At 40.5% G+C, this 27,116-nt stretch overlaps 2 protein-coding genes across 5 annotated transcripts in view; one reads left to right on the forward strand and one right to left on the reverse strand.

Annotated features, from left to right (window-relative positions):
- Window positions 1-4,158: 4,158 nt before the first annotated feature.
- On the forward strand, window positions 4,159-21,510 carry ncln (nicalin). Of its 4 annotated transcripts, none has more exons than XM_061826285.1 (15): window positions 4,159-4,585; window positions 8,840-9,030; window positions 10,877-11,021; window positions 11,200-11,294; window positions 11,367-11,447; window positions 11,520-11,623; window positions 16,419-16,507; window positions 16,604-16,743; window positions 18,459-18,685; window positions 19,491-19,578; window positions 19,657-19,695; window positions 19,821-19,981; window positions 20,110-20,163; window positions 20,292-20,370; window positions 20,452-21,510. In XM_061826285.1, exons 1-15 carry the CDS (start codon window positions 4,411-4,413, stop codon window positions 20,512-20,514), a joined length of 1,731 nt encoding a protein of 576 aa, XP_061682269.1. In that variant the 5' UTR covers window positions 4,159-4,410; the 3' UTR covers window positions 20,515-21,510. The 4 variants fall into 4 exon arrangements, with proteins under 4 accessions (XP_061682269.1, XP_061682271.1, XP_061682268.1 ...); XM_061826287.1 differs by having other exon boundaries at window positions 18,459-18,637; XM_061826284.1 differs by having other exon boundaries at window positions 4,162-4,585; window positions 19,818-19,981.
- A 143-nt stretch (window positions 21,511-21,653) lies between these two features.
- Window positions 21,654-27,116, reverse strand: part of cers1 (ceramide synthase 1) — a 45,337-nt gene continuing 39,874 nt past the window's right edge. The window contains exon 7 of the mRNA XM_061826288.1: window positions 21,654-25,971. Coding sequence (XP_061682272.1) covers window positions 25,929-25,971 — 43 coding nt within the window. The 3' untranslated portion in view covers window positions 21,654-25,928. The remainder of the gene's footprint in view (window positions 25,972-27,116) is intronic.

A 27,116-nucleotide genomic window follows, 5' to 3' on the forward strand; every position in this document is an offset into this window, starting at 1 on the left:
GGCAACAACAACAACAAAAAATACTAGAAAAGTGGAAGAATGCTAAAATAAACACCTGTTTGCAACATTTAACAGGTGAAAATGTTAACTGGAAACAGGTGAGTGTTATGATAACTCGCAAAGGATGAGTGAGTTTCACTACCCTGTGAACAACTGCCTCAATAAATAGTCCAGCAGTTTGAGAATGATGTTTATCAACATAAAACTTTATTAATTTAGGGATTTTATCATCTAAGGTCCGTAATATCATCAAAAGAGTCAGAGAATCGTCAAGAAATCTCTGCACATCAGCGACAAGGCCGAAAACCAACATTGAATGCCCATGACCATCAATCCCTCAGTGTGTACTGCATTAAAAAAACAGCATCATTGTCTAAAGGGTCCTGTTACATGGGCTCTGGACCACTACAGAAAACCCTCGTCAGTTATCAGTTTGTCACTACATCTAAAAATGCAAGTTAAAGCTCTACCATGCAAAGCAAAAGTTATTTATTGAAAACAACCACAAATGCTGCTTGCTTCTCTGGGCCCAAGCTCATCTGAGATGGACTGACAAAAAGTGGAAAAGTGTGCTGTGGTCTGATGACTCCACATTGCATAGTGTTTTTGAAAACGATGACAGTCATGTCCTCCAGAGCAAAGCGAATAAAGACCATCTGCATTGATATTAGTGTAAAGTTCAAAGGCCAGCTACTGTGATGGATGGGGGAGTGTTAGTCCCCATGGCAGGAGTAATTTACACATCGGTGAAGGCACCACTGATGGTGAAAGGTATAGGATTTGGCGTAACATAGTCTGGCGCCATCCAAGCAATATATTTTCCAAGGACATCCCAGATTACTGTATTGCAGCAAGAGACTGCCAGGCCACATTCTGCATGTGTTAACACAGTTTGAGTTCATCCTAAAAAAAAGTAGGAGACTGGCCTGCTCGCACTCCAGACTTGTCTCCTGATTAAAACGTGTACCACATTCTTGAGTCCAAAATACGACAACGGAAACTCTGCATTGTTGAGCATCTGAAGTTGTACAGCAACCAAGAATAGAAAAGAATTTTAAAACGTGAAGAATGTGTCCTCGCTTTCAAAATGCTGAGTGTTCGTAATTTGAATGGTGATGTAACACACTGGTAAACTTGCCCCCGTCTTAGCTTTTATTTTTTTGGGGGGGAACTTGTTGCTGGCTTTAAATTCGAAATGAGAAAATGTTTGCAGGAAAATGAAAAATAAAGTTGATCAGTTTGAACATTATATACTGTAGCTTGTCTTCAGTGTAGTGTATTTTACAGCAAAGTCATTTTTTAATGGTGCATTTCATACACAAGGTCGTTCAATGGTTTTTACATGATTAAAAGCATGCCGAAGCCTCCTGTAGACATATTTTAAAACGCTGAATAGCAAAATATGTTATCGTAATTTCAAGAGTTTAGTTTCATGGAAGCCTTTGGAGGCCCCGTAGCTCGGTGGTTAGAGCACTGATTTGGTTAACCAGGGGTTGCGGGTTCATATCCCACCGGGGTCTCCACTCCCTGAAAAGGGTTGCGTCAGGAAGGGCTACCTGAAAGGGACAAGCTGAAAGAAACACACAAGTTTCGTGGAACCCTTTCATATTTTTTCATGCCCTGCCACAACTTACATTCTTATGTATTCATATAGAAGGCAGGACGACTGCAACCTTTCAGTTTTATTGGTGTGGTAAGATGAGTCAGTCGAAGTTGTCAAGATTTCCAGATGGAAGCACAAACATACGTAAATTTAAAATCAGTTCTACATCAGTCGTTGTAGTATATTTTCCGAACTCGAGTTTTGTTTTTTGTTTTGTTTTGTAATGATTCTAGAATGTGACTGATCAGCTCAGACTATTTCTCAACTGTGCCGTTTCAGCGAATCGGTTTTGTGCTTTGTTTGTCCCCTCTCCTCTCATCAACCTGCATGGATTACTCATACAACAGGAAACCGTGACACCAAGCTCGATTAAGTGGGATGGAAGGACATGATATCAGCATTAATCTCCCACTTAGCCGAGCAGCCTGAGGACAGACACAGCAATGGAGAAGGAGAAAATGTGATTTCAATTCTTCCCAACCGGACTCGGGCTTTTGACTTTTATGGCTTTCTTACTAGGCTATAAAACATGGGAAGGTCTTGTCAGGTCATGAGCAAATTCACTTTGGTGTTCCCATGAACTGTGATCAAGATCATGCCAGATTGTCTGCACTCTGCGCACCACAAGTCGGGGATTATCATTTCTACTCTTGCCCATACATTTGGCATGAAGTGATTGCATTTGATTGGATGAACCGACATCTGTGCCTTTGAGGCCAGGAGGCAGTCAGATAATTCGTTTTATTTTGCAGGGAATGAAAAAAAAAACATTCTTTACTATAGATGAATTATATCTGACATTCAGGCCAAAATGCCAATGAAAGACAGAATATAGCTGTACAGATGTGGAAGTTTCCTTGTTACAGCATTTCACAGTTCCAGAAACAATAACATTGCAACATTTACTTGTATGAAACAGCCTGTCCCTATAACAACAAATGGAAGAGTACTGTTCGGGTCGGTCGAAAACAACTGATGACCTTCCCTATGTAATTTTCTAGGACAATAGATTTATTTGTCCGAAAAAAATTTGTGTTATCAAAGCATTTTTATGTATGTATGATATGATATATGGATGTGTGTGTGTGTGTGGTGTGGTGTGGTGTGGTGTGGTGTGGTGAGGGTAGGGGGGGGTATTTGGGCAGGTACAATATTTTATTTCTTGTTTCAGAAATGCTACAGGAAGAACCAACATTCAAGCAACAATTTGAACACAGTTGATAGCCGTTCTTACACGAGGCTCCAGACCGGGTGCAGGAGACTCTTCCAACTACAGGGCCAAAGTCAGGACAACCTAGCTACAGGGATAATATCCATTTTACCGTCAATGCATGACTATTACCTGTGGAACTTCCACATGGCAACTAAAGTTAAAGCTCGCACTCATACACTCTTCTCGATCTCCTCTTAAAAGGCCTGCATGACATATCACACCGGTAAACATCTTTTAGTGCAGTCATTGCACTAAATAACGCCAGTTTATTTCTTGCACTCTTTTATGTTGTTTTTTTTCAGTACAGTACCATATCAATATTTTTAAAAACATTTCTTAAAACAATGGTGATTTTTTTTTTGGGGGGGGGGGTGAATAGCATTTTAAGAAAAATCAAAGGGGAAAATTAGACACTTAATTCACCTTGTGGGGGAAATTAAACTGTCACAGCTAGGATGAAGGGCAAAGTTTATAAAACAGTGGTGAGGCTGGCCATGATGTACGGATTAGAGACGGTGGCACTGGAGAAACAACATGAAGCAGAACTTGAGGTAGCAGAAATGAAGATGCTGAGGTTCTTGCTTGGAGTGAACAGGTTGGCTAGGATTAGAAACGAGCTCATTAGAGGGACAGCCAAAGTCGGATGTTTTGGGGACAAGGTTAGAGAGAGCAGACTTAGATGGTTTGGACATGTTCAGAGACGAGAGAGTGAGGCTTAGATGGAAAAAAGATGACACGCTGTGACGACCCCTAACGGAACAAGCCGAAAGGAAAAAAAAAAAAAACAACTTCCACAGTCATCAAGAAAAAAAAAAACATCTGAAGTAAAAAAGTAAGAGAGTAAGAGTAAGTAAGACAATGGAATGGCGATACTTGAGGGTCCCCAGTGAATATTAACATGTAATGGAAGCCAGAAGAAAAGGAGATTGAGGGTGATGCCTATTGGACCTTAGCAAGTAATATTTAATGAAGCTATATTCAAATTTTCCAACCAGCCATATAATTACAAGAACGAAAGTTTTGCACTGACAGTGACTACAAAATTTTAATGGATTGAAAACACACGGTATGTATTTAGCACGCAACTAGTAACAAAACAGTTAATATGTATTGTATGAACGTATATTGCAAATTGGATGATATTGTTGAAATGTAAATGTATAATTGTACTTGGAAGAATAGCCAAGGGACCAATTACTGTAAACTCGTAAGAGAAGGCACAACTTCACAACTGCACAATTGCACGACTGCATCCCCTTGTCACTTTTATTATGCAGTAGCGCTTCCAAGTGGCGAATTTGTGGTCATAGCGTGGACGGTTGCGGTTGTCCTGGATCATGCCTGAAGGACCATTGTTCCAATTGTTTTTGTTAACATTTAAATGTGTCAAAAAATCTGGTACAAATTGAGAGTTGTGTACTTTAAATTTTAATAGGTATAAGATAGGAAATTATTTGATTAATTTTAATTAGCGGCCTGCAATACTGCAAGCTCTGCCTGATGAAAATTTTCAAAGTCAGTGCTGTCACACAAGAAGCAGGACCAGGGACGACAATATTTTATTCCCCACTGTCAACCGATTACATTCGCCAAAATGTTCGAGGAGGCGAGCGAAGTGTTCGATAATATGTTCAAAGCATCCTTTCCCCTCACCTTCATCGTATTTATCCCGGCGGTGCTCATCCTGGTGTCACCGCTGCCGGCCGAGGCGGCACACGAGTTCACCGTGTATCGCATGCAGCAGTACGACCTGCAGGGACAGCCCTACGGTAAATACTACAATATGCCTTTCTGGTCATTTAAGCCTCTGAAATGTCTCGTTTTTGTTTTTACACGAGAGATAAATGTAGCCCTTTACGAAGGGTATGTGTCGTCTTAATTTGACTTTAAAATGATGGCATGTCGTGCGTTAGCCTGAGTTAGCTAGTGGCTAATGGAGTGGCTCGCGAGGCTAGAAGGAGAAGTTGGTAACCTGTATGGCATTGTTGTGATTTCTAGGCTAAAATACGAAATGCGCTCTTCTTGAGTGACAACCTTGCGATGGAGAGCCTGGCAGCGTTTAAAAATATACTGGTATGCCAGTCAGTGACTCATTCGACAGAATCTCATCTATTTATTAGTCTTAGTTTGTCCATATACCCGAAAAATGTGATTAATATATGAAGCTTCTTCCCTATTTATTCTTATCAGGCGTGGGACTGGATCATGAACCCGCTTAGCCAATGTGACTAACATAAAAATCTAGCCATGCTTGTGTGTACAGGAGGGGCAAAAAGTTTTGAGAATTGTTCAATGCTAAGTCCAATGAAACTAAACGAAAATATGCCTTATAGCAGGACGCCCAGAGTTTTGTCTGATACCGTTAGACATATAGAAGGTGATAATAAACGAAGGTACGTGGAAAAATGAGAGACACTTGGCATTGACGACCCATATTTAATGCCGAAGTTACGTTTTCGCTAATAAAAATTGGACTGTTAATTTGCTTCTGCTTGTTTTGGACAACTGGATATATATATGGATGTGGTAAGTAAGTCGTCAAGATTTACACAGAAAAGTTTGAAAGTGTATAAAAGTCCGATCACATATGAATACTTTGTTGCTGGATTTTTCTAAATCAGGAAAAAATCCGACATAGTGACGGGGAGACTGTTCGTAAACGTAGCCTTGGCGAAATCCAGCAATCTTTTCCGCTGATATTTAATACAAATACCAATATTTAAATAAATGACCCCTGGTATTACACAAACTCACATTCATTAACTATGATTGAGTAAAAAAAAATTTGACGACGGGTTGACACATTAACCTTCGCTGGAATCCATCGATCTTTTCAGCTAGTATTCAATACAAATACCAACATTTAAATAAATGACCCCTGGTTTTACCCAAACTCTCATTCATTAACTATGATTGAAAGAAAAAAATATAAAGGACGGTGTCGTCTCCACGGAACGTACATGAAAGCGATTGCGGCCACACGTAACCTCCGTTAACTTCTCTACTGCGTCAGTTTCTTTTTTTAAAAAAAAATACTCATTGATCTCAAATGGGCCAATTTGGCATTTCAATACTACTTGGTAATTTGAGATTGAGAAGAATAATTCTTACCTGAAATGAAGCCATTGCTACACAGGCGTGTGTGTATTTTGGTTGGGCACCAACCATCATGTTTAATTGCCGAAATCCATCGATCTTTTCTGGTCTTTTCATCTGGTATGCCATAGAATGATCTCTTTGAATATCTGTCTCGTCTGTTGTGACAACCAACAGCATAACAAGTCTCGGGCAATGTGAAAAATCTGCTCTGGTTCAACGGCTCCCACAGTGCAGAGCAGCAAGGTTTGACCGATAATATGGTGCCGTGCAAACTGACGTCTCGTGCACAAGCTCTATTGCCATTAAAATGAAATTCATCCACACCACATTTCCACTGCAATTCAGTCCTGACGCAGAGGAGCCATCTGACATCGTGTCAGTGATTCTCTTGTTAACACAGGCGAGTGTGTTGATGAGATCACGTTGTCATACTGACTGAGTTAGAATAACTGCTTTAAAGGACGTTTGTGCTTGAAATCATTGTTCTTTCTCTGTTAACCATGGCTGTTAGCAAGGAAACACATGCAATCGTCATTGCAATGCATAAAAAGGGATTTACTGGAAAAGCAGTTGTTGCTAAAAAGATTACACCTAAATCAACCATTTATTGGATCATCAAGAAGAGATGTTCAATTGCTGTGAAGAAGGCTTCAGGGTGCCCAATAAAGTCAAGCCAACGCCAGGACATTCAGCTGCGGGATCAGGTGGTGCCACCGCCAATGTGGAACTTGGCAGCAAGCAGGTGTGAGTCCAGATGCATCCACAATGAGGCTTTTGGAGGGAGGGCATGGTGTTAAGAAGGACAGTCAAGATGCCACTTCTGTCCAAGAAAAATCAGGGACAGACTGATGTTGTTCAAAAGGTACAGGGATTGGAAACTCCCCAGACCTTCATCCCATTGAGAACTTGTGGTCAATCCTCAAAAGGCAGGCGGGATAACAAAAACCGACAAATTCTGATAAACTCCATGCATTGACTATGCAAGAACGGGTGGCCATCAGTTAAGATGTGACCCAGAAGTTCATTCATGCCGGGGTAAATTGCAGAGGTCTTGAAAAAGGGTCAACATTGCAACTATAGACTCTTTGCACAAATTTAGTAAATAAAAGCCTCTGACATGTATGAAATTCTTGTTCTTCATACTTGGGTATGTCATAATAAGATCTTTCAAAAAGATCTAAAAACACAGACGCAACAAAACAAAACTTTTGGAAATGAGTGTAGTTGGCCATAACATCATGTGTTATAAGGAAGACAAAGTTAAAACATTACAGGGAGGCAGGGGCGACCATAACTGTTAGCCTTAGGTTTCGAAATGACTTGCTCGGACCCTGGTTCGATCCTATGCCGCCGCTGCTCCACATGACACCCAAGCTGTAATTAGTGACTCATGCACTGATGAAGAAGACTAGCTGCTGAGAAATAATGTTAATTAGAGGACACATTGACCCTCGACACTTCAACTGCACGTCACAGCGTGTTCTTCAGTTGGGTGCAATCTAAAATTGGGTCTTGTCTTTCCCCTATGTGAAAGCCTGTGAGTCTGATTGTTGAGCCAGCAGTGGTTGGATGACAGATTGAACCATTTTACAAAGCGGCTGGGGAAACTAAACCTTTCACAACAGTCAATCACGGCAGTATGAGCATACTCACTAACGTTTATCAGCAAAGACTTTTGCACATAGGCTCCGGAACTCCTGTGACCCTTGTTAGGATAAGCGGTTTGGAGTATGGACGTTTTTATTTGCCAGCGTGGGCAATATTTGCTTTGCTACATCCGGTTTATTATACACCTGCTTTGAATTTCATGTAACAGAGTGCATAATAACCAGGAATACGAAAGCATGGAAATGATCTGTTATTTTATTGCACATTAAACTGCCTGAAATACTCCAACTCTTGGAAAAAAAAATGAAATTTGAAATTCACAGGTCCCACAGTACGGCTATTTAAACCTCCATAGATTAGTTATCTAGCAAACACTTCGTAGAAAAGTGGCAATATCATTAAAAAAAAATTGATTTTGTCATACAAGTGTCCAAAACTCTCCCCTCTGACAACTACTTCTGTTTAACCCAATTTTACATCTACTTTGTCTATATATGCCTAAGACCACACTCTTTTTCTATGAGTGGTTGCCTTCATGGCTCTCGGCAGAAAATCATCTGGAACTCAGGAATGCATGGGATATTTAAGTTAATATGTCACACGTTTACTGACACACCATAGACACAATACTATGTCCAAAATACTAGAAAAAGTTGGTTTGGCAAAATATGGCAAAGTTCTCTACCAGACCTCTCACCCAAAGTCATCTGGGATAGGCTACAGCTCACTCAGCCATGACTCCAAGGACAAGCGCTATAGATACTTGTCCAGAGCTAACTGGTTTTGGCTCTAGCACTCCTGTGGCCCATGTTCCCCTGAGGCGTTGTGGAAGGGTATCCGGCGTAAAAACTGTGCCAAAAAATATGAGCGTTTCATCTGAGATGACACGCTGTGGCGACCCCTACTGGGATAAGCCGAAAGAAACTGACTCCTGTGACCCTTGTGAGGATAAGGGGTCAGAAAATGCATGGATGGATGTGAAACTCGTTTTTATTTTTCGGGTTGCCTGCCTTTAGATGCATGGTGGGATACCTCCTCGACTGGGTTGTATCGACAAACAGCCATTGGCACTCAATTGACGTTTTAAATTGTCATGTATGTGGAAGGTAGTCGGAGTACCTGTAAGAAACCCATAAAAGACAGGTACAACATGCATAGTCCCCGCAGGAAAGATCTAACTAGAATCCAGAGCCTCAGGACTGTGATGTAGACATGTTAACAATTTGGGTCATCAAGTTGCTGTTTTTCTTTCATACAGGGTCTTTATTCATCTAAGATAGAACTTTACAAGTAAACTTGTTTGTGGTTTTCCTCAGGAACCAGAAATGCCATCCTGAACACGGAAGCTCGTACTGTGGAGGCAGAGGTTCTAAGTCGCCGTTGTGTCATCATGCGGCTTGCGGACTTCTCCTATGAGAAGTATCAGAAAGCCTTGCGCCAATCGGCAGGGGCTGTGGTCATCATCCTGCCTCAAAACATGTCCACTATGCCGCAGGACATAGTACAGGTATTTACTTATGCACATTGTGTCTCATTAAGAAAATGAGACTTTGGCATTTTTACCTTCTTAAAATAACAATCCAGCAAATTGTAATAAATGTGAGGCAGATTGCAAACTAGACCCTCTCTGTTATAATCTGTGAAACAATTTTCTTTTTCTTTTGACCTCCCACTTGGTAGGATTTTTGCAAATGTTTCTGTATTTTTTTTTCCTATAACTTCACTCCTGAGCTTTAATCAATAGCCTCTTTAACAAAAAAATCCTTTAAATCCTCGAACTGATGAGCCGCTTACCTGTAAATGGAACCTAGCGATGGAGAATATTTCCGTAACTGTCACTTTAATACAGGTGACACATTATCCCACAATTAGTTAATTGAGGTGTGTCGTAATACTGCAGTTCCAAATGCCCAATTATAATTTATTCCCCATGTCTACTATCTTTTTTACTTTTTCCATGTACAGTTCAAGTGACAAATATCCCATACGGCTGTGATTAAGGTTCCTTGATATTCCTGTGCAGGAGATGGTGCTCACATTGTATCACGTGACCAACGAATTGGGCTGTGCTGCCCCTATGCAGCGCCAAAGCTACACTTGATGCAGACATGGCACACATTGACGCCACACGCAGAATGCCATGGAGAAATTTAAAGCCGGATTTGGATGCAAAAAGATTTCCCAAGCTTTAAACATCTCAAGGAGCACTGTGCAAGCAATCATATTGAAATGGAAGGAGTATCAGACCACTGCAACTCTACCAAGACACGGCCGTCCCTCTAAACTTACACTTCGAACAAGGAGAAGAGTGATCAGAGATGGAGCCAAGAGGCCCATGACCCCTCTGGATGAACTGCAGAGATCTACAGCTGAGGTGGGAGAGTCTGTCCAGAGGACAACAGTCGTACACTGCACAAATCTGGCCTTTATGGAAGAGTGGCAAGAAGAAAGCCATTTCTCAAAGAGATCCATAAAAAGTCTCATTTAAAGTTTACAACAAGCCACCTGGGAGACACAGCAAAAGGTGGAAGAATGTGCACTGGTCAGTTAAAACCAAAATCAAACTTTTTAGCCACAATGCAAAATGATATGTTTGGCGTAAAAGCAACACAGCTCATAACCCTGAACACACCATCCCCACTGGCAAACATGGTGGTGGCAGCCTCATGGTTTGGGCATGTTTTTCTTCAGCAGGGACAGGGAAGATGGTTAAAATTGATGGGAAGATGAATCGAGCTAAATACAGTACCATTGTGGAAGAAAACCTGTTGGAGTCTGCAAAAGACCTGGGATACTTGGATAGAGATTTATCTTCCAACAGGTCACTGCTCCAAAACATAAAGCCAAATCTACAATGGAATCGTTCACAAATAGACATATCCAGGTTTTAGAATGGCCAAGTCCAAGTCTAGACCTGAATCCAATCGAGAACTTGTGGGCAGAGCTGAAGACTGCTGTTCAGAAATGCTCTCCGTCCAACCTCACTGAGCTCGAGCTGTTTTGCAAGGAAGAATGGGCAAAACTGTTAGAGACATACCCCAGGCAACTTGCAGCTGTAATTACAGCAAAAGGTGGCGCTACATAGTATTAATGCAAGGGGGCCGAATAATATTGCACACCCCACTTTTCAGGTTTTTATTTGTTAAAAAAGTTTAAAATATCTAAGAAATTTCGTTCCACTTCACGATTGTGTCCCACTTGTTGATTCTTGACAAAAAAAGAATTTTATATATTTATGTTAGAAGCCTGAAATGTGGTGAAAGGTTGAAAAGTTACAGGGGGCCAAATACTTTCACAAGGCACTGTATGTTTAACCAATCTTTAAGTCTTGTGAAAATGTTTGTTTTTTGTAGCAATTCATGGAGCTGGAGCCGGAGATGTTGTCCACAGAGACCGTTGTCCCGGTCTACTTTGCCATGGAGGATGAGGAGTTGCTGTCTATTTACACCCAAACGCTGACGTCGTCCTCCTCCCAGGGAGCTTTGTCTGCAGCTGAAGGTGAACACTCCAAGTCGAGTGTTATCACTCTGCATTGCCCTTGCAGCACTTTGTATAAACAGAATGTAAAGACTAATTCCAGCAGCGAAACTCAGCTTGTGATCATAAACAATACACTATACTGTACTCGAATCAATATATGCAAAAAGTCCTTTAACTTATTTTTGTTATTTTGTAGTATTGCTGCATACGGCCACTGCCAATGGTTTCCAAATGGTCACTAGTGGTGCTCAGAGCAAAGCAATGAGTGACTGGGCCATCACCAGTCTGGAGGTGAGTGAATGACCTGACACAAGTCTGCCTTTTTTCTCACTGGTTACCAATTAATACGTTATCGTTCATCAGGGCCGCCTGACTGGTGTCGGTGGAGAGGATTTACCCACAATTGTGGTGGTGGCTCATTACGACTCCTTTGGAGTAGCTCCAGTATGTCCACCATTTTGGAAACGTGATATTGTAAAACTATTTCTCAAACATCTATTTGTACTGTGTGTGCAGTGGCTGTCGTATGGCGCCGATTCAAATGCAAGCGGAGTGTCCATGTTACTGGAGCTGGCCCGTCTTTTCTCGAAACTCTACACCTACAAGAGGACACATGCTGGGTGAGCACTCACTAAAGCCCATGAAATACACTAACAGGATGGTTTATTAGGTACACCTGTGCTCCCTAGCAGTGTTTTTTTTTAAACTTTGCACTTTTCAAAATGTTTGTTCTCAGAGGCCTATGTGTACGCAACAGGAACTGCAGTTAGTCATAGATTGTACAAAAAGACACTCTTAATTCCTGACATGAAATCAGACTCCACTGTTCCTGTTTTATATAGATTAGGGTTACCAAAATTATTTCTCTTTTCTAAATGCTAGAATGATTTTTTTTAAATCTTTTTTTTAAGACAGGTATAAGACACAGTACTGTCATGAGTAAAAGCATTGTTACATTTTTAGCCACAAATGTATTTGTTTAGGGCCAGAGCAGGTCAGCTGTGATGTCCTTAGTGTATTTGTAGAAATTATTCCGTATGATTACAAAAATCACATATTTGGCATGCACACTGGGCCTGATGAAGAATTTGCTAATTTCATATTTTCAGGCTTGACTACAAAAAAAAAACATCTCGACAGCGCCCCCTGGAAGCATGCATAATCTATTTCAAAGCACAACTTTGGCAGATTCAGCTTTATTGGCCAAGTGTGTAAAAACACGGATTTTTTTCCGGCAGTCGGTGCTGTCCTGGTATGACATACAGATCAAAGCAACAAGAACGAGTGACATCTGGCACTGAATTTTTTTCAAGTTTTTTTTTCAACAACTGCGTACTTGTTGCACATGAAAACCAATCCAGCGCAGTGAACCACAGCCTGAATTTTTTTTTTTTTTTTTAAATCGCAGAAGCACAAGGTCTCCTGCTTGTTTACCTGACTTCACCCCCCTCAGGCTCTAAAAGGGTTCACTCATAATTACAAACACCACCAGTGCTTTAGTTAGCAACACACTTTGGGCAACGTAATAATAATGGTAAAAGTAAAAAAAAAAGAAGTGCTGTTGCTTTAATGAATGTTGGGGTATGTGAATAATAGAAGAAAAATCGGTGAAACGGGATGAAATTTTCTCTTTTTTTGAGTGAAAAAAGGTCTGGTCTGAAGCTAAAGTAGAAAGTGCAGGATGATATGGTGTATAATGTTAAAATTCCACATTGGCACAGTCTAATCGAGGATGAAAGCACAGACAATACACTGCACAAAAAGCTAATTCTGTATTTTAAATAAAGGGGGCAACATAGCATTAACCTTAAAACTGTTTGCATCATTCAGCTTTCAACGTGCATTGCTGAATATATTCTACAAGCAATAATTCAGTTTTACACCAAGAAAAACAGATAGGGATATCATTGTGACTTAAAAAATAAATAATTGAAACAAAGTTGGAAGCGACCTTACAAATTTATAATTAGCTTAGTTTGTTTAGTAATGTATTTTTTTGTTTGACATTTTCATTGTAAGTTTGCAAAAACACAAAATTGTTCTTAAAAATGTTCTGATGGGAATGTAAAAGCTGTAATCTGAATGTTTACATGACCCATGTAACTTCAATGGATGACACTGATCTGACCACAATACATACGTCTGCTGTTGCTCACAGTGGTCAAAGGAGGCAGGCGCTCACGGGCTTAGTGTGTTTGCTCAGACACGACGTGAGAGTTCAGAAGCAATTACTTGTAAAAATGTCCATTATTTACTAATAACGAAACATGACGTTAATAATTGTCAAATTCATGCGTTTCAATCATTTACAAAAACAAGAATTAAAATGTTTTTTGAATGGATACGATATACACGCTATGAAAACACGCTTGCATGCCATGATGCAAATCTTAATTAAATTTAGTTTCACTTCTAGTAGTTTACTTAGTTGAATTTGTATTTGAATTTGTAATTTCTTGAGGTAAAAGTATGCACCTAAACAATGAATTGTCTACATTTTGAAAACAGAATAGGATTTATTTATAGATGTACTAGATATATTTCATTCATAATACAATTTAGAAAACTTGCACCTTAAAATTGGTGATCCTTTTGATTATACTTGCAGCCCCCAGACCCGCAGCTATTTTTTTATTCTTTTTTCAGTCAAATCACATGCCTTCATAATCCTTAAGCTTACTAGCATCCCAGGCGTAATGGAGCCCATCTCGGCTGACTCTGAATGAGTGGCAGTGTATACCCTGAACTGATTGCCAGCCAATATTAGGGTACATATAAGCAAAGAAATATTCGCAGTCACATTCACGCCTCCAGACAATTAAGTCAGTCAACCTACCGTGCATGTTTTTGAGATATGGGAGGAAGCCATAGTTGCCAATAGCACTCACCATAAAACATTTACAGCTAATTGATAGCTATTGGCAGTGATATGCCAACCTCACTCATGTATTATTGGTACCGTAAATTGTCACCATACAACACAGATCGCAGAACCCCTGATTATACGTAGTCTGCTCAACATTAAGACACAACCTAAAGCATTGTTGCAGGGTTCGCATGCAGTTCTAAAAGTCCCTAAAAACCCGTAATTTTTCGAAGGTGCATTTAGGGGCTCCTAAAAGCCCTTGAAAATCTGCGAAAACCGGTCAAGCCCCTAAAAAGGCCTTAAATTAAAAAAAATCAAAGGGAGGACCTCTACCGCCAAAATTTTCCCTAAAAAATATACATATCTTTTATTTTTAAAAAAATAGCGATCCGTCTGGCGTCCAAAACAGCCAAAACAATTGTCAACGGAAGTCATCATGTTGACAACTCGTCGCCATCTTGTCGATATTTCATTGTTTGTTTCCGTGAGTAGGCATTTCACCTCGTCTTCGTTACGACGTAGCGTAGTTCTTTCATCAATCCAACTTGTATCATGGGGAAGTCCATTTTTCAAGAATCTTGGATTGAAAGTGAGGAGTTGGGGATCTGGGTTCGTCGAGCACGTTTTACTGCCATCTGTGCAAGCAGAGTTACCAGCTTGAAAAGATAGGCGTCAAAGCGCTGGAGTCGCACCGGAAAAACAGGAGACATGCTGATTTGGCGAAGACTCTCATCTTCCGTTGGTATCAATCTGTTTCTAAAATATCAAGATAGTGAAGCGTAAACTTCAGGCAGTGGTACTAGCAGTGCATGCGCACCTACAGTTGTCCAGCCATCGACTTCAACCAGCCAGAAGTCAGGCTTTATGAACGTAGTTCAATACACGAAGACGGACTCGTTAAAGGCAGAGATCGTGTGGACTTTAAAAGTGATTTGCAGCCATGACAGTCACAAATCTTGTGAAAATAATTCGAAAGTGTTTGGAGTCATGTTCCCAGACAGTGACATTGCTGAAAACTACAACTGTGGGGAAAGGAAGACTTCGTACCTGGCTACATTTGGCATCACTGCCCACTTTTCATCTCTACTGCCTGAAAGCCAAAAAAGCCAGAATAGAGACTGACATATCTACGCTTATTGAGAAGGCTGACAGGCTGTGTGAGGAGGCAGAAGAAAAGAGGAATCTGAGGTTTATCACCGAGGCCAATGCCCTCAGTGGCAGAGCAAAGGACAAGAGAGCCAGCCACTTTGGCATCTCTGCAGCAACAAATAGAGAAGGCACTGGGTAGGCTCAAGGAGCTCTAGAGTCGGGGTGCTGAGACAGACATCAGTAGAAGACATTTGTGTATATCGTTGCAATTGTAGTTGGAATCTGTTTTTCTGTAGACAGTTATGTGAAGACATTGACAATGGTGATATCAATGAGAACTCCCACAAGGGGCGACAGGGGATCACTGTCACAGGTATTGAGATACTGGAACATTTGATGAACCAAGAACGGTTGATGTCACCATTGGGTGAGTCTTTTTTCCTTACTCTTGATTTCCCACGACGGCCCTAAATTTTTTCGTGTCAGCCCCTAAAAAGCCCTTAAATTTTTATGGTCAGACTGAGTATGAACCCTGTGTTGTAATGTCAATGCTCAGTAAATATTTTATTTATTTTATAATAGATTTGTTTTTTTAAACATTTAATTTGTTCAATTGCAATGATTTTAGTGAGGTGAGTACAGAAGCTAAAAAGGCTTTACATTGGACCATGCTAAAGTTGCCCTTAGGTCACCAATTAGTCTCCATTCCAAGTGAGATAGGGGTCTAAGATCCGTAGGTTGTCTCTTAGCGAGTAACTCAACTACAGAATGAATGGTATACATCTTTTCCATTTAGTCTTCTCTCTTGGTTTTGTTTTCTTCATTTTAGCACCGCCTCTTGTCCCTCTCCAGATCTCCTCCAGGAGTCTTTCCTCGTAGAAGGACTTCATGTTAGGGCGACGTTCCTCATGGTCGTAGAATCAAAATACAAGTCCAATTGCACTGACATTCTCCACCCAAAAAATTTAATGAAATCATAGTTAAAACGCTGTCGTATTGCAAACTGTTTAGCATGACCCAAAAAGAATACAGGCTAGTAATTCACTTTCCTCAGTCATTTGATAAGTGAACGTTACTACTTCATAAACTTATTTCTAAAGTATAGTGTATTTTGAATACACACAAAACTTTTTATCTACTTCTTTTTTAATTTGATGTATTTTAGTTGGAAATATTGCTCCTTTTAGCAGACAAGAATCTTATTATTGGAACTGGCCAGTTAGGCCTGTATAGTAAAATCCTGTTTTACATGTCATGCTAAATTTATAGACTATTTCCAATGCAGTCATTCACTCTTGACACTTATTTTCTTGTCTGAATGGAAGATAGCACCTTTTGTGTTACAGAGTCACTTATCCTCAGTTTGGATTTTTTTTATTTTATATATTTATTTATTTATTTATTTTGTCCACGCTCTGCCTCATTCATAATTCTATTCAAGAATACTCTCGTGTGTTCAGATACAACCTGCTGTTCTTTGTCTCTGGTGGAGGAAAGTTCAACTACCAAGGCACCAAACGATGGCTAGAAGACAATCTGGACCACACGGGTACACAGCCCTGTGAACGCTTTATTCTCTAATCCCCGCCTTATATCTCCATCTGGCCCAACTGTGAATTTCTATTCCATTTTTTTCTCTCTGTAGATTCCAGTCTCCTACAGGACAATGTCGCCTTTGTGTTGTGTCTTGACACATTAGGTAACGGAGATGCTCTTCACCTGCATGTGTCCAAACCACCCAAAGAGGGAACACCTCAGCATGCTTTCCTCAAGGAGCTGGAGACGGTAAGATGTAACCCTAACCCACTTTGTTGTCTCACCTTTATAAAAATACTTGTGGACAATAACTTATTAGTATAGTGTAGAGTGGGAGGGAAAAGTATTTGAAGTTGTGAACCCTTTGGAATTTCTTAAATGAATGCATAGAGGCCATAAAGGAGCAGGAGAGCCCCCTGCTGGGTGGGTTCACTACATAAAGGAGCCGTCAGAAGAATGCTTGAACTAATACTACACAAGCATTTATAGTTTCATGTTTTTATTGAAAGTAACATGGAAAACATTGACAGGACAGGGAGGAAGAAAGTAATTACTGTAATAACTGTTCCCCTGTACATTCTCCCAAAGTGAACAGTCAGTTGTGAACCAACTTGGACTACAATCAGTCAGGCTAACTTGGAAGTGTTGGTTAAAGATGCTCTGACCACTAGAAAACACCCACCATTTGCCTTTTGTCAGAAAGCATTATCTGTTGTTTACCATCCCCAGCCCAGAGGACTTTTAGAAGAACAACAATATTTGACTTGAATAAAGCTGGAAAAAGTTAAAGTATCTCCAAAAATGTTTTCATTCATCAGTCTATGTGTAGAAGAAAATAGACAGATTTTATATTAATGGGGAAAGCTTAGCATTGTGGCTTCTCTTTCAAAGACTAGCTGTCTTGTAAAGATGATCATAAGGGCACTGGACAAAATCCTCTGAGGTAAAAAAAAAAAAACCAAACAAAAACCCTAGGGCGTCAGTTGAAAACTGACAGAAATCACTGGCACATGCCAATATTTCTGACAAATCTACTACTGTATATGGAAAACATTAAATAAGAATGGGGCTCATGGGAGAGCTCCATGGAGGAAGCGGTTGCTGTCTTGAAAAAAAAAAATCATTGCATGTTTCACAGCATTACAAGCAAAATATTCTGTGGGCAGAAGAAACCAAATCTTGAAATGTTTTGGAGTCTGTGTGCATGCAGATGAAAACTTGCACACCCACCAACATCAAAATTTCATCCCAACTATAAAGGATAGTGGTGGGGGAATTGTGTCAGGGCCTGGACAGCTTGATTTCATCAACAGAAAAAATGAATTTATGTTTACCCCCATATTTTGTAGAAGTGCATGAGATCATTTGCCCAACAATTGAAGCTCAAAGGGATATGGGTGTTGCAAAAGGACATTGATGCAAAACACAGAAGCAAATCAACAGCAGAATGGTTTCACAAGAACAAAATGCATGTTCTGTCTTGACCTCAACCTGATTGAGGTGCAGTGGCATGACCTCGAGAGAGCTATTCACACCTGATATTCACGAAATCTTGCTGAAGTGCAACAATTTTATAAATGAGGAATGATCCAAAATCCATCCTGATCATTGTGCACATCTGATTTGCAACTACAGGTTGCTTGTCATCGCACCAAAAAGAGGGTCAGCCACTTATTTAATACAAAAGTTCACTTTTTTTTTTTTTCCTTTCTCTTCTGTGTCTGTTTACATAATTTTCAATAAAAGTATGACAAGCATGTTGTATGGCATTAGTTTAACCAAACTTTTGGTTCGTGTTGTTTTAATGCCGATCGGACTTTATGATCAATTTAATATATTGAAGAAATTCCAAAGGGTTTGCATACGTTTGCCCCCTTATTATTTTTTTGTTGGTAGTGTACAAGTGCGCTGCAATTCATTGAAATTGTGTTCCTAATAATTTGGTGACGCACCTCCCCTCCCAGGTGGCAGCCAGCCAGTACCCAAGGATGAAGTTCTCCATGGTCCACAAGAAAATCAACTTGGCCGACGACATGCTGGCGTGGGAACACGAGCGCTTTGGGATCCGCCGCCTCCCGGCTTTCACGCTCTCGCACCTGCCCTCGCACCGCCTGGCCCAGCGCTCCAGCATCATGGACGTGCGGTCAGTGTCCCCCTTCCCTCGCTATGGAGCGGGAGAGCCCCCTGCTGGGTGGGTTCACTACTACACAAGGCCTGTTTTGCTACTTGTCTCTGTTCCCTCAGGATAGCAGAGTGTTGACATACGTACACCATGACTAAAAGGAACTTCCATCAGACGATGAATGATATTAAATCATTTTGTCCTTACCTTTCCGGTAGTTATCCACCCTCCTCCTCCACCTCCTCCTCGCAGACCATTTCATGATAAAATTCCTTATTTGGCTTCTCACAGGTGCTATGCATGGTTTGAAGGCTTGAATTTTAATGTTTCACATATTCCAGGTACGCTTGTAGAAAATGTTCAGTATTCCGTCCTATAGTTTTATCAGTAACCTACGGTAATGCATCACAGTATAGTTTTTTCTAAAAACACGTCTTGAACAAAAGGGAAAAAAAAAACCAAATCAATAAAAGTATGGGTGTAACAAAGTGTGCCATCTTGAGCTGCATGGCCACACTGGTATCTTGTTCGATGTGCGCCTTGTGTCTGAGATGTACAAAAATTAGCGAGGAGCGAGTTTGTTCTGTCATCCTGACTGACCAGAAAAAGGAGACGTTTTGTCTTAATTTGACTTCAGACAAAAAATGAAATGTTTTTGTACAGCGTATGTAAACTTCTGCCTTAGACTGTATTCTTGTGCCGCTTTGCCAACTTGTTCACTGCACCAACTAGTCCATTGTGCGTCATTTCTAACCTCGGATTGCAACGTGTCGGGAACCTCACAAATTGGCCCTTATCATTCACTCACCGCCTCCTGTGTTACTCCCACCCCTGTCAGATTGTTGTAGCCCTGACCTTACTCTGTGTGTTCCAGGCCACATGTCGACATTGAGAAATTAAGCAGAAACACAAAGGTAGTGGCAGAGGCCCTGGCTCGTGTCGTGTACAACCTCACGGAAAAGGTGAAGACGGACTAATGGAGAAACAGCACTTTCATGTTTATAGCTTGTCAAGTCACCGTTGTACTTATGCTCTCTTAGGAAGCCCCCAGCGACATGCACATCTTCACTGAACAAATGGTGAGCACGTTATCATTTTATGCCTTACAAAGTTGACTTTTAAATCTGCGCAGAAGAGTCAAAGGTTCCGTTTTAGTGTGGTGGGTGAAACTTGAATTGTATATGATGTTTATTGTGTTCAGCAGGTACAAGAGGAGCACCTGTTCGCCATGGTGGACTGGCTCTCAGCACAGCCGCGGGCTGCCCAGCTGGTGGACAAGGACAGCAGCGTGGTATCCACCCTGGAGTACCAGCTGGGCCGCTACCTCAAGGATGTCAAGAAACACTATGTCAAAGCAGACAAGAGGTAAACGCCGCCACACCTGCAGCCATAAAACTTGCCCGTTTCCTCAAATAGTAGACCCCGGGCCAAACCCTATCTCAGTTAGTTTGTTATAAAAGTGACCGTTAGCCTTGTATTTATGTCTCTTTCAGGGATCCAGAATTTGTGTTCTACGATCAGCTGAAGCAGACCATGAACGCATACAGGTGGTTATCTTCCTACCAGGGATGTTTGAACTCCCAAGGGGATGATTCGAAACGATGGACCCAAATTTTGTTTTGGATAATGTATAACGTGTGCAATAATGCCAGTTTTTCCCTGTCCTCCCGACTAGAGTCAAGCCCGCCATCTTTGACCTGCTGCTGGCCATCTGCATTGCTGCCTACCTGGGCGCCATGTATCTGGCCATCCAGGTAAGCCTCGTCTTTTTTGAAATCTGTCAAATCAGCGAGTGATGAGATTCTGTTCAAATGTGTTTTATTCATCCCCAACAGAACTTTGGAGCGTTATACAGCGTGGCGCGGAGAGTCACTCAATTCAAAGTGAAGGCGCACTAAAGACGAAACCCACAAACTTTTTCGTTTGTTACTTTGGAGACACGCTCAGGGTGCTTTTCAAAGCTGCCCCAATCATTCCCATCATCGTCTGCTTCCCTCCTATGATGTCACTTCCTGTCAACTTGAAATGTGCATGCTGTCTGAAGTGGTTTGACACTCCCTCCCACCTCCTTCCTCGTTTTCACCAAATGCACTCTTGTCACTCGCGGCTGGACGGATGCAAATTTGTCTTCCTGTACAAGGACTTGATTGTTTGGAAACTAAACTTTTTGAGCGAAACATCCTCTGTTGGATGTTTTTAAATTCATCTATCACATGACAACAACAATGTGGGTACATGATTGGGTCCTAGTCCAACACCTTGAAAATCAATACGGGGAAAATGTTAATGATTGAAAAGTGTCCAGAGTAATTGCTTGACAACTCTTAATTTAATCAAGAAAATTAATGTGAAGTAGTATATAGGTGTTAAAATCATATCTTCAGTTTGTTCCCCTTTAAAAGAAAAAAAAAAACATACAGGAAATGTTGGTCAAAATTGAATACTTAAAACTAATTTTGTTTGTTGCCTAATGTGTCTTTGTGTTGGACAATTTTTCTTTGTTTTCCAATGTTTTGTGTTTTAATGCAGCTTAAAGGTAAAAAGTCACAAGTCCATGTTCTTGTCTCATCACAGCTTTGTGTGTAAGAGTGCATCTGCAGTTTTGTTGTCGTTATCACTGTGTTATGACCTTTTGCTGATAGTGGAAGATCACAAAGTGGGTAAAGTGGGCTTAGTCTTTAAAAGCACACCAGTGACGATAGTGAAAAAGGAAATCTTAAAAACACTTGCAGGTAAACTTTTTTTTTTTTTTTTTTTCCCTTGCATGACTTGTTCTTCCCCAATTCAAAAGCCACACTTTCATGACAATTAATTTATTAAACTGGTGCACCTGAATAATGACCTTTGCAAAAAAAAATGATTATGAAAAATAAATGACTTTTTTTTGGTACTGACTTGACACCTTTTTATTTTGAATGAACCAAAAGAAATTCTGACTATGCCATCTGGGGGGGAAAAAGTGCATACATTGTTGTGAATGTTTAAATTTAAGGTTTTAAATTATCTTGAAATTTTGTGGGATTAAATACGGTGTCTTAATTTTCATTTGATGTTAGGTTTTTAAGACATAAAATGGCTTTTTCAAAACAAGTGTTAGCGATTCAAATGGTTAGTTTTTCGAACCTTGGTCGAGGTTTCATATTAGGCCTGCGATTGACAATATTGCCACACTTTAATCGTAGTTTATTGGTGTGCCTGTATAAGATATTATACATATACTGTACAAGATAAGAATTAATGACAAAATAATTTTTGTACCATCTTGACACCTTTTTTATTTTAGGGGATAAACCAAAAAGAAATCTCAATATTCTATAAAAGTAAGTGATTACATTGTGGGCAATTAAGTTTGACAGGGTCTTGCAAAAATGTATGATTAAAATACGTTTTGTTCCAAGAACGATAAAAAGGTCTAAAAAATATTCCCAATTCACTCTTCCCTTTTTTAGCATTGTTCTAATAATCAATATTAAAAATGCTAATAAATTACAGTGTGATTATGACTTTTTTTTTTTTTTTCTTAACGAAAAGAACACTTTGCCGGGCTTTCGGCATGACACACATTCCTGGTCCCTCACAATCCAACATTACAAAAGGACCGTTTGGCACTATCAAAGCTTCCATTTTAATCAATCGGAGTTGCAGTGAAGTCAAACAAAAGAGAAAAATCACTGGTGTTCGTGTGCACAAATCTTTTCTTTCCCGCCATCCATTTGCGGTCACATTTCCTGACATACTATCCAATTCAGCTGTTTGACTCACTATCCTAGCAATTTCAGCACTTTTCCCTTTATTTCTAAATGTGAACAAGCTTGCAGTCTCATCGACACCATCCAAAAAAAAAAAATCACTTGCGGAACCACTTTTGTATTTTGACAGTCTTTCACCTAACTTGTTTGCTTTTAACTATAGTATCCAAACTACCATCTAATCCTGGCATCCTCTCATTTCTGTAATTTCAAGTGGTTGTCACTTTCAAAAGGAACAATATAATGTATACTACTGAACTAGTTGAACAATTACACGCACAAAATGGAGGGAATAAAACAAAACAATAACAACCTTGCAATAACACTGCCACAAGATGTCTCATAGATATCCAACACAGCAGCCTGACGACATGTCAGCCATACAAAGACCAACATGACAAGGATGAAGTTACGTGGTGCTTGTATCTGGACACGGGATAGAAAACGTCGACACCTGTTGAAATGTTTTTCCTTCCATCATTTTTTTTTAAATAACTACACCATGATAATTTTGGAATGATTTAACTTGGGGAGAAAAAGGTGAATTATACCCTGTATCATTCAACTAGTGAAATGAATATTTCTCTGCTTGCAGAGATATATTTCAAATATAGCTGTACTATTTTTTTTTTCTTTCGTCAAGGTGGAGAGATTTATTCAACGAGCCCAGAACTAAATTCTATATATTAAATCTGTGCACACAAAAGTTTCATGCAATCTGACACATTTCAAATGGTTTTGTCTAGAAGAGTGGTCAAATATTATAGAAGGGGAAGGGACAGTGGAAGAACTTACAGTGTAATGAAATTTGGAAATCGAGTTTGAAGTCAAAGTAAGGCTTTCATCCCTGCGTTAAAAGTTTCAAATGGTGTTTGGGTTCAAGATTAGAGTTGAAAAATTGGCTTTTGAGACAAGACAAAAGTTTCTAGTTGGGGTTTCAAATGACAGCTTAAAGATAAGTAAAGAGTTAAGCACTGTGGTAGTTTTACAGTGAGGATGTCCTCATGACAAACGTGTTTCATTTTCAGTTGAATCGTACAGGTTGTAAATCACATTGTTTTGCGAGGGGGGGGGGGTTGAACATCAGCAAAAAAAAAAAAAAGGGTCCTTTTTTTGGTGTACAATTCTTTGATCAACTGCACATGCTTGGATGGCGCCACGTGTCGTGGGGCTATGAACTGGAATCTCCCATCTTGCGGCAGACCACCAAAGAGTCAGTGGGCGATATCGCGTGACGGTGGACCGACAGTGTGGCAACTGGCATTCCTGACTAAAAAGGAAGAGATGACGTGAGGCTCGATCCAGTAGTACAAACTCACTCTTGTATCTCATTACTGTACTTCAGACGGTCGAACACAAGACAGGAAGAGAATAACACACAATAAAATAAAATAGAAGGATAACAACAGTGTGCTCAGAGACAACAACAACACTAACAAAAAAAGAAATAAAACAGCAGCAGTTCTGATACAAATAAACAATACCCTGAACTAAAACACTGGCAGACATTACACACAAATTGTAAGAGATCATCGGGCTTTTGTTGAAATTGAGGGATGAACCTAAAACCTAGAACAATACATTTCCTGGTTCTGTTAGGATTGCCCCTCGTTGTCATTTTGACATCACGAGATGAAAATGACACCCAACAATCGTGTTCTCCCACCAAAGTGGATACTTAGCCCAGAAGCAGAGTTGTCAAACTCATGTTTGCCACAGGCTACACTACACACTTATGTTACTGTAAATCATAGGTGTCAAACTCGAGGCCCATGGGTCAGATGCGGCTTGCCACGTCATTTCATGTGCTCCGCGAAAGCAATCATGTTTGTCAACTTCCATGATTTTTGATCAAATCTCTACCCAAATACCAGATAGTCAATAAAAGTGTTAAGATATTTCATTGTCTGTTTTTCTACTGTAATTGAAACAATACTTGGACAACTTTTTATCCTTATTATCTGATTTCAAAACTAGTTATCCATCAATTTGTTGTGTAATAGTGATATTATTTGGTGATTAAACATTTAGATGAGAAAAATCACAAGTACAACATGACCCGAGACAAAAATGATTGTGACACCCTTGCTGGAAATGAATTCCCTCATACACACGCGCAAAGGTTTCTTTACTTACTATTTACTCACTTATTTTCACGACACATCTCTGGATTGCAAAAAACAAAAAGGACAATGCTATTTCAAGATTTTTTTTCCCCTGCAAAATTAGACAATTGGTTACAAAAATATACCTGTTTGAAAAAAAAAACACACACACACAATTGCCCAACACATTAGCAGTGGGAAACAAAATCAGTCGACAGAGTTTGAGTGACTTCCAGCTGTTTTTAATACTGTGATGCGCCACAATCGTAGCTAAAACTCACAATACAGCAGCAGTTCTGATGATGCCAGAGCTTGAGACGGAGGTGACAGCCTCTGTTTTTCATGTGCACGAAAAACACTCAACACAACAAATTGATGGATTACTAGTACAGAATTTCAATGGAAATAGTTTAAACAAGTAATAGTAGTGACCCCCCCCCCAAAAAAAAAAAAAACATGCTTGCAATATCTCAACATCACTAACAACGAAGACGAGATGTACTAAAACGACTGATGGATCGACTCGTTACAAAGTGTAGGGAAGGTTAACTGAAGGTCACCTGGAAAGGTTAAGGCATTTTAGCTTGATTGTGGAATTGTACCCAAAAAGCCAAATCTGCCTAATATTTTGTGAGTCGTGGATGTGGGAATGATGAAAGATGACGAGGTAAACGAGACAAAAAATGTGCACCCCCGCTCCAGCGCCACAAGCATGCTGAGTTTTCAAAACAAGAGCCCAAAGTTGATTGACCAGGTTGGTGGTACCGACCCTGAACAGGTTGTGGGGGGGTTACTTTGTATTGTGGGTAAACCGCATGCATCTGTAGGAGTGTTCACTTTCCAAATAAAAATCCACGGCATGTTCCCAAATCATTCCGATGTCATGCATTCATGAAAGCGTGTGCATTTTTTTCTTTTTTTTAACTTCTTGAAAAATCTTGTTGATACTTCTTCTGCTGGGCATTAATACACACATAAATGAAACCATTTAAAAACCCCAATCAATCAATTCCAGCTCGTTGCTGTCATTAAAGCAGCAGTCAGCTCGTTGGCCTTCATGTCAGTGCAACACACAAACATTAAATGGGAGGGTTAACAAGTAATATTGAGGTGAAGTGTTGTAAAAAGAACAAGCTCTATCGACTTGCTCGGCATGCTTTCTCCACTCATCCTCACTCACGCACACACAAACACACTAATGTGGCTAAGAAAGTCTGGAGGCCACCGGTAACCGACAGTCAACTCGATAAGTGAGGGAATGGATGATTTGGAAATGAAAAAGATGATCTCGTGACACCTCACTCTGACAATCTGTTGCTTACTGCCTCAAAGAGATGACATTCACAGTGCTTGAATAATAACAACATGAAATACTGAAAAATGTTAGGTGTGTTTGGGTAGCGGTGGTGTTGGGCTCCTTTGCCGGCCTCCTGCCTGGTGTGGACCCCACATCGCCATTCATAGACGTTTCTCCTTCGTGACGCCGTTCTGGACGTGCTTCCTGCCGGCAGACAGTAGGGGGAGGATGTGAGCGGCAGATGATATCTGAGGGGTTCAAGGCCATCTGGATGTAAGCACACCACCTGATCATGTGTTCGTTAAAGGTCAAGTGTCATGAAACGGATGATTTTTAGAATGTTATTCATGAAAAAACAGTAGCCGTTATGGACCCATCCATTTTTTCACCACAAAACATGATTTTGACGTGTAAAGCTTTTTGTAACTCCCGCCATGAAAATCCTCTCGAGGGATTTGTTTGAAGTGACGTAGGAGGCAGTAGCGCGCTCAAGTGGACTCGTTTGTTTCTATTCGTTTTACCTGCTCGTTGTTCCTTTGTGTTAGCCAAAATGCCAGCTTGTTGCATTGCTGGATATTGCTCGAACACTCGGGAGGATGGATTCACTCTTCATACTTTTCCAAGAGACCCGGTTCGTCGTGAAAAATGGATTGCACGGGTGCAAAGGACGAGAGCTTCGTGGGCTTCCACGTCGTGCCTCGCGGACGAGCACGGCTGTGTGGGAGCCTGTTGTTAGTTAGAAGTGATGCCCATATCATCTAAATCGGGCTCTAAACACTAGGGTAATATTGCCCCACACACTTCACTCAATTGTGAGATCTTCTCAACTTTGAAAAGAGCTTCTGTGTCTCATAGTAGATGGGCGGACGAGCCGCCCGCCAAGTCGTGCCTGGCGGACGAGCACGGCTCCGGCCAGGCTGGCTCATACACACTGTCTGGCAATCTGTTGTTCGAAGTAATCCGCATATCATTGAAATATGGCTCAAAACAATATTGCCCCGGACACGTCCCTCGATTGTGAGATGTTCCCTTCTGTGTCTGAAGGGGCGTGTCCCATAGTAGGGGCCACAGCGTGTTTTCAATGGGAAAATGTCCGTGGTGACGTCACGGACAGGAGATGCAGCCAATATGGCGACCACTTGGATGTCGTCGAATGACACTTCCGCAACATTGCGCATGGATGACGTGCTCTCCCCTCATATTTAGCTTTTCGTATGGACATTGAAGTGAATAATGTTATATGTATTTTTCATTTCAATATCTATTTTAGAATGTTTATAGGGGTGACACTTGACCTTTACGGCCCTGTGATTTCAGAGTTCTAGTGTGTACCCTTCGAAATAACAGGA

Source organism: Syngnathoides biaculeatus, chromosome 7, assembly GCF_019802595.1.
Source record: "Syngnathoides biaculeatus isolate LvHL_M chromosome 7, ASM1980259v1, whole genome shotgun sequence".
Taxonomy (NCBI): domain Eukaryota; kingdom Metazoa; phylum Chordata; class Actinopteri; order Syngnathiformes; family Syngnathidae; genus Syngnathoides; species Syngnathoides biaculeatus.